Source organism: Meles meles, chromosome 3 (assembly GCF_922984935.1).
Source record: "Meles meles chromosome 3, mMelMel3.1 paternal haplotype, whole genome shotgun sequence".
Lineage (NCBI taxonomy): Eukaryota > Metazoa > Chordata > Mammalia > Carnivora > Mustelidae > Meles > Meles meles.
In genome coordinates this window covers 138898303-138913542 of record NC_060068.1, presented here as the reverse complement: position 1 = coordinate 138913542, position 15240 = coordinate 138898303, and the positions used below count along the sequence as shown (strand labels likewise).

The 15240-nt window shown below is 45.0% G+C and overlaps 1 protein-coding gene across 2 annotated transcripts in view; it reads left to right on the top strand.

Annotated features, from left to right (window-relative positions):
* The first annotated feature begins 3629 nt into the window (after positions 1 to 3629).
* The window catches only part of GRIA1 (glutamate ionotropic receptor AMPA type subunit 1), a 305105-nt gene continuing 293494 nt past the window's right edge, over positions 3630 to 15240 (top strand). For both annotated transcript variants that reach the window (XM_046000553.1, XM_046000554.1), the window contains exons 1-2: positions 3630 to 4010; positions 7017 to 7154. In XM_046000553.1, coding sequence (XP_045856509.1) covers positions 3929 to 4010; positions 7017 to 7154 — 220 coding nt within the window. In that variant the 5' untranslated portion in view covers positions 3630 to 3928. The remainder of the gene's footprint in view (positions 4011 to 7016; positions 7155 to 15240) is intronic.

Genomic DNA, 15240 nt, shown 5'->3' with positions numbered 1-15240 from the left:
ACAATAGGTCAAATTGATCCTAGGGGTAGATGCCATGCCATCTCTAGGGCAGTTTGAACAGCATAATAAGGCCTGTCTACAGCCTGGAGTCTGTTCAGTAGATACACATCTGTTTGAACTTGGAGGAACACTGATTTTCAGGTGTCCTGTTTTAAATATAAAAAGTCTTGAAAAAAGATGACTCTAATAAAGGGAAAGTCTAGGACCGGGACCTGGTGTCTAGTCCCAGGCATGCCAGCTGCTATGTCCCCTAAGAAAGGTGTTTCAGTCTCAGAACTATTGCTATTTTGGGCCAGACACTTCTTTGTTGTGGGGGGAGGTCCTGAGGATATTTGACAATATCGCTGGGCCATCACAAGATATCAGCAGCATCTGGCCCATTATGAGAACCAAACATGTCTCCAGACATTGCCAAGTATCATCTGGGGGAGAAAAATCACTGCCAGTTGAGACCCGTTGTCTTAAACTGACCTCCTAGGCACTCTGAATCTTACTGAATCCATAAGAAGTTTCTAATTCCTGTCCTGTACGTTTGGGGGTGGGGATGAAATGGTATGATGGCTATACAAGTGAATGTAAATCCCAGTGTGTGACATATTGGTACAGGGTTTGGTTGCCATCAGTCATCACGGACTATGAACAGTCCAGCCTTCCAAGCCTGATACTGGGGATGGCAAACAGGCTTCAGAACTAATGGGGGAGAACGCACGATGTACTAATGACAGATGACCTCAGAATTGGCTATTAAGACGAGGTATGGTATGTCGTCCCAGCCTTTGAGGCTAAGGAAATGAGGAAATCCCCTTCCACTCGTGGCCAGTATTTTCTTTCTCATGTACATTCCTGGTCATATAACTGCTGTCCTAAAAATGTCCCATTACTCCCTGATGCCTGAGAGAAATTCCGTGGCCTCCAACCCCTGACCCTGACTACTAGGTTTCACATTCCCCATTCTCTCCTCCCAGTCTGCAGCACGGGCTCCAGGCTCCCAGAGTATACAGTGTCCTCTTGCCTCCAGCCTTTGCCGGTGCTCTTCCCTTGGATCCTGTGTCTTCCCTCTGCCCTCCCTTTCTGCCTTTTGAAGCCTTGCCGGCTCCCCATGGTTGCTTCCTTCTTTGCTCCCCCAGACTTGTGTTTACATCTCTATCAGAGCTCATGTCATGGTCTGTTTTCGATGACAGATGGCAGGATTCATCTATCTTCCTCCTCTACTACATTCACCTGCCTGGAGGCAGAAACTGTGCCAAATTCCCTTTCTATATCCCCCAGCCCATGATACCCTATGGGGTACAGAGAAGGTTCTCCACCCATATTTGAAGAGAATTTTAAAGATAAACAGTTGAACCTAAACATAATTTGACCTAGATGCTCAAACTTGAAATATGTAAGCTCCATGTTTATTTAATCCTTGAACAACTATGTATTTAATAGGCGCAGGGGACCCATTGACCATATTTGAGCAAAGCAATGACATAGTTAGAGCTATATTTTAGGAAAACCTTTCTGACTATAGGATTTCTAATGATCATAGAAATTGCATGGTTTGACTCCCTAAAGCCCCCTTCCCCCAAAGTAAGCAAAACAAATCTTAACTATTACAGGTAGGCGTTGAGGTTTTGCTAATTAATCCTTGTAAAGGACTTTGAGATCTTCCCCTGAAGGGTGACAGAGAAGTGTGAAGCTTTCAGTGACAGCCTAATTATTATTATTACCAGGCACAAAGCTCGGGGAACTTGAAAGATCCCCAGGTACCATTCAAAATAGCAAGAGACAAAAATATGCAAATGGAGAAATTATAAGAAGGAATCCTAGCATTACAGACTCCTAATGTTATCAGGGACCTTAGAGGTCTTTCCTGATCTGTTCTCTCACCTTCTCAAGTGGATGCTCACACTCCCTCTAGAATGTTCTTGCTCAATACTTTCTGTCATTAGAGCCTGAGGATTAAGATCTTGGGCCTCAGGGTAGATTTTCCTGTGTTCAAATCCTCAGTCGCTTCCTTGTTAGTAATGGCAACTTGGGGAAATTATTAGGTCTCAGTTTCTTTTTCTGTAAAATGGGGGTGAGATTATCTACTACAGGCATCATTGTACAATTAAATGATATGTGCACAGCCTGGCACACGGTAAACAAATAAACACTTGTGTTAAACATCATTTGAGCTAATTAATAGATGTGCAGGTGCATAGGAAATTAGAAAGCATCTGACCTCCAAGTTGTTCCTGGTTCCAGAGCTCCATCAAACATGGTGAGCTGTTTCTTGCAAATCCCAGCCCTCGTAGCGTCATGTGACTGTGTGTAATTGAGCAATCCTGGCAAAGGAAGCAAGGAGCCTTGGGAAGAAATGGCCTAGTCAAATACCAAAGCAAAATCAGGTCTGTTCTTCTTTCTAACTATAGAAAGGTAGAACTCTCCTTTTCCTGTGCCATCATCTGTCTAGTGGGAGTTCTGACCAGGGCCGTGGGTCACCCGATAATGCCCAGAACATTCAAGTTCATAGGATGGACCCTGTTGGTCCTGAGGGTCCAGGCTCCATCTTAGTAGGTCTGTATTTTGATGATTTAGTCTGCGGAGCCTCCAGATTTTTATCTGTAAAATAAGGGTGGTGGCTACTTCACAGGGCTGGTGTGAGGAGAGAGTGAGGTCACACTGTGAAGTTGCTTCAGAAACTGCAAAGTGCTCTGTGATGGTTCGTGACTGTCACTTGGCAGCCCACACTACTTCCCTGAACACAGTTGTTCTCTCTACAGGTTATTTCGGTGGAGGCTCCAGTCCAGGAGGGTCTGTGGACTTCTCGTTTACATGGACATGACCAGCATCCAAAGAAAACTGAAAGAAGCCTGAATCTTCTCACTAGAATCCCTGCAAAATGACTCATGTAACTGCTCTAAGTATCCTTAGCCTTTGTTGTACACCCACATGATTCTGATGCTGTAGACTCCTGTGGCATGCAGGGAAACTGGGAAGGGGACCCATTTTACATGCCCAGGATCTGGAAGAGACCACCAATTCCTCCTGTAAAAGTAGAAAAGGACCGCCAAATGTCCAAGCCGAGGCACCTGCCAATCACTCCAGACCCTCTAGTTTGCCTCTCTGTTATTCCTATTAGGGAGGAAAAGGCTTTATTTTCCTTTAAAGCGCCTAGGAGGGATTTCTAGGGTCTTCCCCCTCAGGAATTAGTTGTAGGAATAATTGGGCCAGTGGAGTGCAGGAGATATATCCAGCACAGCCTGTGTGCTCCTAGAAAAAGTGACCTAGATCAAGCAGTGGGTGGATGCAGGACTATTGTGGGGACCCCCTGCCACCTACTGACTTGCAGCTGAACCCACATTTCCAGTAGCATCTGTAGGGCTGGGAGCTGGGGGAGGGGGCAGAGAGAGCTGGGGGGGGAGGGGAAGAGGGAGGGGGGTTGTTCCTTTCAGGACCAGGCTCCCTGTATCATCCCCCAGCCCCAGCCCCCACCACCACCACTCTGCACACAGAGAGGAGGAGAAGGTGAGGACTGGGAGACGGGGTGGTAGGCAGAGGAGGTCAGCCCTGGAACTTGAGCTGGCTTGGTGGGTATTAGCGCCGCCTGAGCTCGAAGCCTGTGTGAGTGTGAGGGGGAGAGCGAGAGCAAGGGAGGGAGAGAGAGGCAGGCTGCGAGAGGAGAGAGGAGAGGGGGAGCAAGCGCTCCGCCAGCATGAGGACTGGCTTCTCTTTTCCGTGCTCAGTTAATCTGGCTGTCAGTTGGTGTTAACGCTGCCGTTTAAGTGCTCTGATTCCAAGGGAAACAGACAAACCTCCCAGAAGGAAAGAAGGAAGCAAGCAAGGAAGGCAGGAACTGCAGGAGGAAAAGAAAAGGCAGAGAGAGGAATCAAGGGAAGGGGGGGAAATACCAAATCTATGACTGGACCTGGGCTTCTTTTTCGCCAATGCAAAAAGGAATATGCAGCACATTTTTGCCTTCTTCTGCACCGGTTTCCTAGGCGCGGTAGTAGGTGCCAATTTCCCCAACAATATCCAGATCGGTGAGTGAGAGGGGCAGCCTGGGGAGGGACTTTCTGGGTCTGAAATGGGTGTTTTTTTTGGAGCGGTGGGTGTCTGTGTCCCCCGAACCCCTGCTATGGACTGTGCTTGGATAGAAAGCTGGGTGATGATGGAAGGCGGACTTGGACTGCCAGCAGGGGAGGGGGCTTCTCTTGATCAGATGAGGAGCAAAGGAAGTGTGCACACACATATTTACACATACAAACACAGCTCCACACACACCACTCACACTCTAGGCATGAGCATGTGAAATGGAGGAACCACTGCTTTGAAAGAAAGAAAATTCAGGCTGTAGCGAGGAGGAAAGGGGTAGTGGGTGTTCAAAGGAGTTCACTCCATTGCTCGATAGATGGTGCCTGATTTTATTTATTTATATAAATATGTGTGGTGTATTTCTGTGTGTGATGAGGTATTAAATATGCACATATGTATTTAACTGACTGAGGCTATGATTTCTTGGCTGGAGGAGGGGAAAGAGACCCTCTGAAAGGAGTGAAGGGCGCTGGGTTTATCGCAGCCCCTGAAATAATGCCAGGAGGCCCCCACTCTAAGTCGAGGGGGGCTCTCATTCCTGCACTGGACGCCCCCAGCTGCTTTCTCTCTGTTGTCTGCCATGCTGGGCTGGTGGTCCCCAGTCCTCCAATCCCGGAACTTCCTAGCCTGCTTTTATTCCTGCCCTCGCCCCCACCTCATAGCTGTGCCATCCACAGACATCGTCTACCTTTTACACGCACACTAGCACACAGAGACACATGTTTCCCCTCCCTCCTCTTAGCTGTCCCCATCCCTAGGCTCTGTCTTCTCAACTTAGAGGCAGGTTTCGACATGCTGCCTGCCTTTTTGTTCCCCATTTCCCCCTCCTGGTTGTCATGCTTCTAAAAGGACCCCTCACCCTCCCTGTATTTCTGGGGCAGCTGACAGATACTGCTCCTTTTAATAACAACGGGTGAGAGCAAAACAAACAGGAGCAATAACACCAGTAACAATGCGTGTCCACAAGGGCTCGGGGCTTCAGTGTGACCAGCTTGCCAGCGCTGTGTGTGTCCCGGAATAGAGCTAGCTGCTTTGCTTGGAGGCATTTTGGTTGGTTTGGGTTCTGTTTTCTCTCCCCCACAGGGACATAGCTCCACTAGGGAAAGTTGCTATTACTGGTACTTTGTGTTCTTTGTGTGAGTGTGTTGGGGGGTGCGTAGGATATGGTGCAGGTCCTATTCTGCTGGGCACACATGTGCCGCAGTACCAGGCTCTCCCAGCCTCTCCAGCATGCCGGCTCCAAGGGTGGTTGGAACAGCCATGGAGTAACTTGCTTTGTTTCCTGACACCTGTTAAACTATATTCTGAAGTGTGTCTGTGTATATGTGTTAGTGCCTTACACGCAAAACAAAACTTCCTGCCTCCGGAGACACTTCCCTTGAAGCCCCATCTGTGCCGCCTACCTCCCCACCCCCCTCTTTCATTCATTACGGAGGAGGCAGGGGACAGGGATGTGTTTGGGGTGTGGTCACCTGGTGGGGGGAGGGTGGGTGGAGCGTCAGAATCCAACAGTAGTTATTTGTTTTTACTCTTTAAAATGGTGGCATATTAACATGTGTAAATCACTTGCTCTTCTGTGGAGAAGATTTTGTTTATGTGGGAACTTACGCATGGCCTGTACGTTGCTGGTTGGAAATGCTTGTCTTGAGATGTGTGGACTTGCTCTCTCTAAGTGTATTTGTGTACAGCACTGGGTGCTCCCACTCCCACGCGGGGAGGTGGTTTGTGTTTTGGGTACGTGTATGGGATATGTGTTTGCCCATGTATCTCTGCAGATTTTTCATCATATTTAGCCCCAACTTATTTGTTCAACTGGTAAGACCATTGTTTGTTTTCAAATAAAAGGCTGAAACATTACATTGTAGAACAAATGCTGAGAATATCACCGCCATCAGGTAGTATTTGATTCTACTTGTACAATTGCTAATAAAAGCCTCACAGTCCATTTATTGGTTCTTAAACACAAACACATACCCACTGTATAAGAAGTTGTAAGTACATTACGTTGGGACTGTGATTCCTGTCGAATCTGAGATAAACTTCTCTGTAAACATTCATTATAGTTCAGTCTCTGGAAATAGCTGATTCGAATCCGTAGAAATGGAATTTAATTCATTTTACATTGTCCACAGTAAATACAAAGGTAAGCCATGTACTCTTGCTTCTTGGAACTAGAGCCCCAACAGGCACCTTTGTTATGCTTTTCACTAGAATAGAATGTTCATACCCTCTTGACATTCTTAAACCCCCACACCTTTGAAGTCCAGGATTCTGCCATGCAAACAGACACCATGGCAATCTCTTATGTAACAAGCCATTCCTAGGTAGCTGGGATCATGAGTGTAAGAGAAGAAGCAAAATACTGTTTGTAAAAATTCAGGGCTTTCAGAAGAAATGAATAATATACCTCGGAGGTGACAGAATAGTTAAATTGCATGCAGATCTTGCCAGGTCAGAGACCAAAAGTGTCAAAGCAAAGGGTTACAGTGCTGAAGAAGCCCACAGGGTCCCAGAGCTAGATTTTCCCCTGCAACATTTGTTAGTACTACTTCCTGTAAGGTTCCGTAAAGAGGAATGGGTCGGATAGAGGAAAGATTAGGTGCAGCGAAGGTTTACTTGCACACAGAGCTTAGGCTGCCTGGATGGCTACAGGAGGGGAGGGGAAGAGAAACGCAGTTATCCTGTTTTCTGTGACCTCATCTGGGTTGAGGAGTGAACAACCAAATATTTGGGTGGAATGATGGAGGCCCTTGTCACATCCAAGTTCATCAGTAGAAGTTGAAGCCTCCATGTCCACTTGAGTCTCTCTGAACTCCCCTCCCCACCACTGAAGGCTCAACTCACAACTAGTGAGTTTGGCATGGGGAGAAGAAAAGGGCCCATCTGGGGTGGGGTGTTGGGGGATTAAACCTGTCTCTATCCCAGACACCATGTTGCATTTTCTTTCCTCATAGGGGGATTATTTCCAAACCAGCAGTCACAGGAACATGCCGCTTTTAGATTTGCTTTGTCACAACTCACAGAGCCCCCAAAGCTGCTCCCCCAGATTGATATTGTGAACATCAGCGACAGCTTTGAGATGACCTATAGATGTAAGTAATCGCTGCTATTCCTGACATTTCTTTCTGTGATCAACCAATGAAAGGAGAGCCTGCGAGTAGGTGGTAGTGTTGCAAAAAACCACTTGAGTTGTCATTCGTCTTCATAAGAGAAAGCCCTCCAAGAAAAATTTCCAGGGCCTTTTGAGTGATTCTATCAGTTGGTATTTTAGATCCTGGAATGCTTTAGAAAATGGGACTGCTTTTTCACTGTCAGCTAACTTTAAATGCCAGGACGATGGGTGCTTGGGTTGACTGCCTCTTCCCTACCTTGCAGAGGTTTTCTTCTTCAGCTGAGAGAGTTTCACACATAAGAAACTTTGGACAGAGAATTAAAGATTCGGACTTGGGAAATGTGGTTTAAAATGCTTACGCCTCTCCTGTGCACAAGTTAAAAGGAGAAAATATACCCGTAGTGGATTAGAAAGGATATGTGACAAGTTGTCTATCTGGTTTCCCACTTTGGGAAATGACCTGAACTTTTATAAAGTTGGTGCCTTGATTACTTCCAAAATGCTTTGAAGTGATTGACGCTTAAGACATAGTTTGTTGGATGGCGTTTGAGAGGTGATCTCAAGGAGGAGAAGGAAGAGAGAAGTCTCTGACATATGAATTGAATGCATAAGAAAATGTGGGCAACAAATACCATTTTGAGTTTTTCTCACAACTAGGACTGAAAAGGAGATCTGTGTGGTTCCATGATTGCAATTTGATGACAGATGGAGGCATAAAAATTAATCAGTAGAGACATTTTCCCTTCAGGGATTAAACTCAAGTAGGAATTTCTGGCATGGAGGTGTAAGCTGAATGGCCAAGAACAACTGGCGACCCAAATCTGGGTTAAACTGGCACCATAGGCTTTGCGTGCCCCTATGGACTTGGTGACTCCTACTGAGCTTTGCACAAAGACATAGATCACATTTCCTTCATCTCTTTCCCACATTCCCTCATGGTGGGCTCTCAGTGGGTTGAACTGAATGTGCACTATGCACTGAAAGCTCATATGGAGAATTTGGAATTCTCCCTATTCCTAAGACCACTCATAAGATAATGTTCATACAAATTCCAAGAATTATAATTACACCATATTCCACTTATTGAGGATTTACTGTGTGTTAAGAACTGTGGTAAGTATTTTAGAGACAATTATATTAGCATTTATTATCACTTATTGAGCACCACAACGGCCCTTGCAATGCACTACTTTTCATGTGTTAGCTGATTTAATACCCACAGGCACCGTAGGGGGCACTATGTTACCTTCTTTTTAGGAAACTGAGGCTGCACCAAGTTACATAACTTGCCCAGGGTTGCCCAGGAAGTAAATGGCAGTCCTGTGACCCCCACAGTCCACGTTCCTGGCACTGTGACAGATACACTGTTCTTTATGGTAGCCTTATCGATCTGCTTAGATTACCCAAGAAGCAAAAGGAAGTTTTTGGAGACTTTTAAGGCAGTGGTTTGATCAAGCACCTGAGGAGAAAACCTTATAATGCTTCGAATTATAGCTGTGATTTTACACGGGAGTGACCCATTGAATAAATAAAATAGCAGTTTTGCATCTTGGTAATGCTGAGGTTGAAAATTTTGTCTACTGTGTTATTCACTATCCTTAAAAAAGAGCTGGAGTTTAATTGTGAGGTCCGTGTTCTGTGAAACCATCTCCCTGGAAAGCTGAGTAATGTTGAGTAGGTAACCTTCCTTCCTTTTGATATGGCTTAGAGTAAAGCCTTTGAAGGGAGGATTTGGGTGTGGGCATCAACATATCTAAAACCCGCCTATAATTGTGCATAATATTTTGCATTTATATGCATATGCTAATTTGTTTACTGAGGAGAGGCTCCACAGCTTCTGTCATACTCCATAGCTTTTGTCATCTCTCAAAGGGGGCCCTTACTCCAGAAGGATTACTTGCTTAAAGAATCAGGAAAAATAAGTGGCTGGTGTGTGCATTCACTCGTAGTGCTAAGAATGGTCTACAGCAGAGTTTGGTGGAATGAGATGTTAACTGCTGTCCTAGTGTCAAGATGTGGACTGGCAGGACAAGATAATAAAAGACAGAAGAAAAAAAAAAAAGAGGAAATGTGCTGAGGCCAAAGGTGGTGCTTCTGTATTGTTATCTTAACTGCCTACCACTTGATCTTGAGTAGGGTTGTTGGCCATTTACTGGGGAGACTGAAATAGGATACACATCCTATTTCATGTCATCCATGGTGGTTAGTGTACTGGGAGTGAAGGGATCTAGGTTCTTTTTTTTTTTTTTAAAGATTTTATTTATTTATCTGACAGACAGAGATCACAAGTAGACAGAGAGGCAGGCAGAGAGAGAGAGGGAAGCAGACTCGCCGCTGAGCAGAGAGCCCGATGCGGGACTCGATCCCAGGACCCTGAGATCATGACCTGAGCCGAAGGCAGCGGCTTAACCCACTGAGCCACCCAGGCGCCCGGGATCTAGGTTCTTAAACTTGATTCCAGCCATGTACCATTGCACAGGTTTCTATTAATTTGGCCATCCTTTAAATGTTTCTTCAATACTCTGAACTGAGAGGGACCTGGGAAAAGAAATGATAAAAGGCCCTTGCTTTCAAGTAGCTTATGGTGCAGTGGGTAATGTTGCTGTGGGGATTGTATGAGAAGCAATAATGCTATTTTGTGCTTAGCTCTCTATTTTTTTCTCTTCAGCTCCAAGATCAGAGCCAGTACTAGGCAATTTGGATGGCAGTGCTAGCATTGTAATTCCCCGCCTGCCTGGAAGATTCTCTGCTAGCTTTTATAGGAGCCCAGGAAACCTTCTGGGACTATGTTCCCTATGGTCTTTTGATTTGGGAAAACTGTACGTCTGACCTGATTTGAATTAAGTAAAACATGTCAGAGGAAGTAGACAGGTTTTCAGTAGGCTACACTAATTAATCATTTATGGAAAACCGAGAAAAGCATCTTATTCAGGTGAAATCTGAATCTGATGAAATTTTGAAATCTGGACTAGTAGTTAAATTAAGTGCCTCAGTTTTACCTCCAGAAAATAACTAAATACTTGCTTTTCTTTCTTTCTTTTTTTGAATTGTATTTATTTATTTAGAGAGTGTGCATAGGGGGAGGGGCAGAGTAAGGGGGGAGAGAGAATCTCAAGCAGACTCCCTGCTAATCATGGAGCCCTATGGAGGGCTTGATCCGAGGACTCTGAGATCATGACCCAAGCTGAGATCAAGAGTAGGACGCCCAACTGACTGAACCAACCTGGCACCTCCCTAAGTATTTGTTTTTCGTAATGTTTGCTGTCATTTGGGTCTTTTCCTGCCCATTTTGCTATTCACTATCCCTCCACCAGAGGGTAGAGAAGGGAAGGGAGAGGAAGTGTAAGGAGAACTATTCCTGCTGGAAATGTTGGCATCAGAGGATTACAAAGGCAAAGTGATGCTTGTACAGTAGGGGATGCAGGGAACATGGAAGAGGAACACTGCTAACACCAGTGGCCAGATGAGAGCATGTATGTTCTTTGCATTCGAGCTTCCTTGCTTTCCTTGTCCACGGTCATTAAGGGATAAAGTCACTGAATCAGCAAATGCCTTACATTTTCCTCTCAGCACTCATCCAAGCCTAGAGGGGCAGGAGTTGAGGAGACTGTCCATAGAGACTGTAGTTAACTGACCAGCTGTTCAGTTTAGCATGGTGCCTTTGTGGTAGGTATAGATAAATGGAGAGATGAGATGCAGATTGGGGTTTCTATTGGATGTATAAGGAGCAGTCACAACTTAATTCTTACCTTTCCATTCGTTCATGCTGCACATAGACGCTGAATGCTTAACTTCATGCCCAATACTGTACCAGGTGCTAGGAATATAATGGCCAACAAAAAAGATAGTCTTTTTCCTAGGGGGGTTACCGTTTAGCCAGGAGGACCTCAATCTTCAGTGCATAGAAAATTCAACCAGGGAGCATATTTAAAGCAAGACTCGGAGATGGATTCTGGACCTCTGAGTAAGAATATTCAAGAGCCAACACTGGGGGGATTCCATAGTAGTTAGTATGGGGATCACACTTTGAGAAACTCTTTAATCTAAAAAGCTTTCCATTCCCTTAGCAAGCGTGTTTGGGTCCTTAATCAAGCCCAGACATGGTGTTAAGCACTAGAAATACAGGCAAAAGTAAGACATGTTCCCTGCCCTGTAGGACTTTATCCCTAGTGAGGCCGACTGTCCTGTAAAGAGAAAATTATAATGTTGTATTGGAGTAACAATTTGTAGGGAGTGTTAGAGATGCCCTGAGGAGTGGATGTGGCCTCCCAGAGGGTGGTGGCAGAATTGAGTCTCAGTGATAAATAGCTGCTTTCCAGGAAGACCAGGTAAGGGGGGCAAGAAGGGGGTGAGGCTAGTGTGTTCTGGCAGAGGGAATGACAAGTACAAAGGTAAAGGGGATAACTTTAATGTGTTACTCTCTTGCTCTGCCTCTTGTGGCATTCCAGGCTGGGCCTCTCATCCATTTATCTAACTGCAGAAGGGGTCACCTAATGGCCATCTGTAAGCAGGTGCAAGCACAATATTTAAAAATCATGGAATTTCACATCAAAATTTGGGTATCTTAGTTCCCTTTGATATTTTAAAAGATGTGGCGATATTGGATCTCACATCTATATAGCCCCAATTTGCTAGGATAGAGGTGGGAGTACTCCATCTAGATGGTTACTTTCCCAGCCAGCCCATTTCTCTCATTTTATTTAGCTTGCCTGTCTCTTAGAAGCACTGTGTTTTCAAGCCCCAGTTGGTTTGTCCTGCATTGTTGCCTTGATGTGTGTCTATAAGTCAACTTTACCGCCAGAATGTGAAACACTGTCCAGAAAGGTCATGTATATCTATGGTTCAGTGTTGTTGACAACACCCAGCAAAGAGCTGTACCCCTAATACAAATGAACCAGTATCTCCAGAAGCCAAGGAATCACACAGCACAAAGATGCTCAGAGCTAGAGCACCTGAGTGGATCAGTTGGTTAAGCCTCCAAGTCTTGGTTTCTGCCCAGGTCATGGTGTCAGGGTTGTGGGATCAAGCCCCACATTGGATTCCACACTCAACATGAGGTCTGCTGGAGATTCTTTCCTTCCCCATTCCCCCTGCACCCTCCTACTCGTGCTCATTGCTCGCTCTCTCTCAAATAAATAAATAAAATCTTAAAAAACAAAACAAAACAAGATGCTGAGAGCCTATGTGGCAGTCAGGTGTGGGCTAATTGCCTAACTGTAGTGGATTTCCCTCTGTTATGGACCCACTCACGAAGCCCAAGGGGGATCTAGCCAGACTTTAGGCATGGATAGCAGACAGATGGCATCTTAGCTCTTGCCTAAGAGTCCCTCATAATTTTTAGAGTTGCAGGCTAATAGTCCAGTGAATTTAAAATGCACGGTGCTTTTTAAAACATGGCATAAAAATCTAGATTTCTGGCTTCTCTATAAAAACTTAGGGCATCAAGCAGCCCTGGACCTACATTCCTGCTCAGCTTCTCTTGTCTAGAGCTGAGTGCCATCCTCTTTTTTTTTTTCTCTTTCCTTTAAGATTTCATTTTTTTGAGAGAGAGAGAGATACAACATGAGCAGGGGGAGGGACAGAGAGAGAGAGACAAGCAGACTCCCCCCTGAGCAGGGAGCTCTACATGGGATTCTATCCCAAGACTCTGAGATCATGACCTGAGCCAAAGTCAGATGCTTAACTGACTAAGCCACCCAGGTGCCCCAGTGCTGTCCTCCTTAGGCATAAGGCATAAACTCTCAAGTTCACCAAAGTCTTCAGCACTCCCTGTTGTACATGTGGTCACTGTAACAAAATTACACTGCTTCCCAGGCATGGAAGCAAGCCAGTCTGCTCACACCTAATTTATATCCTTCAATACATGTCATTTCATTATTTCATTCCAATAATATCTCTTCTTCACTCTATAACTAATAGTGGAGGACACAAAAGGTATGTAACTTCTCAAAAAATCTGTATGTACTAATGAAGAGAATAGAGGGCTGGTTCTGGGTAAACAAAGATGATCTCAGAAACCCACCATGTGACAGACCCTTCACATAGGTTGTCCTTGAGTTTTATAACAATCCTGAAAGATCATTAGCCCCATTTTGTACATGACGCTCTGGAGACTGAGCCAAGTAAGGGTCTTCCCCATATTCTAGGTGGAGAAGGACTGAGCCAGTATTTGTAGTCAGCACTGGGGACTCCAAAACTCAGTGGGCTTTCCCCCTTCCAAAATGCATGACTCTAGGGACACAGAAAAAGCAAAAGAGCAGTAAGAGAGTCCAACACAAGAAGTACCCCAGTGAGGTCTATGATTCAGGGTTAAGAGCTAAGTCTTCTGAGGCAGAGCATGGCTGTGCACAATAAGCAAGACGCCTGGGAGGTTGAGGTGGCCCTGAAAGGTAGAGCATGTGTTTGTGGTTGGGAGGTGCAGAGGTCAGGGTTGGTCTCCTGCATCCACTCTGTGCTCTCAGTTAAATGGCAGATGTCTGCCTATCCCCGGTTGATGTTACAAATCTGAGTGTGGCTTTTCCATCTTCACCCATGCCTTCACTTTAAGACATGTAGTCATCAACATGTGTCTGTTTTCACTCTGGGTTTTTTTAAAAAGTAATATTGATAACATAAGCTTCTTTGTGTCAAGGTTTATGAACATTGCTTCTTCTGACTACTTTGAAGACTCTGCTGAGATCAGTGAGACTACTGCTCTCCTCTCAGACACCCAAGATAAATGGTTAAGATTCATTCATTTGTTCATTCCTTCAAAACACTGTTATTGCCCTCCATGAGCCTATGTACCATTACTTCCCCCTTCCACACCCTAGCAGACAGCAGTCATTGACTACAAAATTCTTTCCCAATGAATATAGACATGGCCTGAAATTATTTTTCTCTTTTCTTTCTTTGTCCTTCCTTTCTTCCTCCCTCCCTCCTGCTTGCTTGCTTGCTTGCTTGCTTGCTTGCTTCTTCCTTCCTTCTTCCCTTCCTGGCTCCCTCTTCCTCTCCTCTCTTCTCCCCTTCTCTCCTCTCCTCTCCTCTCCCCTTCCCTTTCCTTTCTTTTCCTTTCTCTTTCTCATCATAGCATTCCAGGCAGCTACTACAAATTGCTCAGAGTCAAAGTTTATGCAAAAGATAAAATCCATTCGCCACTACAAGACATCACACTAGGAATAGAGGAAAATAAAATGCACTAGGCATTGATTCTCCCCTTAAGGTGCTCAGGTTCTTAAAGGGGAAATAGGCATGCACAAAACACCTGATATAATGGAGAAGTTTTCTCTCTCTTTCTTTCCTCATATCTCCTCCCCTCCAACACACACCAAGTTTGAAGCAGTGAAAAGTATATGAACTGGGATTTGAAGACATGGGTCCAAATTCTGGACTATCTATCCCCAGGAAACATTCCTGTGTGTGACTTTGGAAAAGCACCACCACCCCAACCTTATTTATAAAATAAAGCTCTTATCATTTCTGAGAGTTCCTCTAGGGCTGTATTTCTATGGTGAGAGTGTATGAAAACTCAGGGACAAACTGTTTAGAAAAGAAGCTCTTGTATCAGTCACTAGTTTGACTGAGAATCTAAGGAAAGCTCCGAACTTTCCCCCAGCACATTACACATCCAGGCTACATTTTGTACACAAGGGCAAGAGTACTAAGCCTCCCATGGGTCTCAGGTGCATTCATTCAATATTCAACAAGTATTTATGGAGTGCTTACTAATGTGAGTGAAAACAGAAGGCAGCCAGCTAGTGAGAGATGGAGGTATTAGTCAAATAATTGTACAGATGGGTATATCATCATAGACTGTGATAAAGACGTGAAAGAAGGGGCCATGATTCAATGGAAGCATAGTACAAAGGAATCAGCTCTGGGCAGAAGGATGAATAGGTGTCTGAGCTAAGAACTAAAGGCTTTTAGCGATGTGGTGCTTGGAAAAGGAGGCATATTCTAGAAGCTTCCTGAGCAGAAGCCTGAGAGGAAGGGAAGTGAAGGGTGTGGGGGGCTGGAAAGGATGGCAAGGGCGAGGCCTTGTGGGCCCTGTTATAGATTTTGATTTTTAGCCTAAGAGCTGTGGGAAA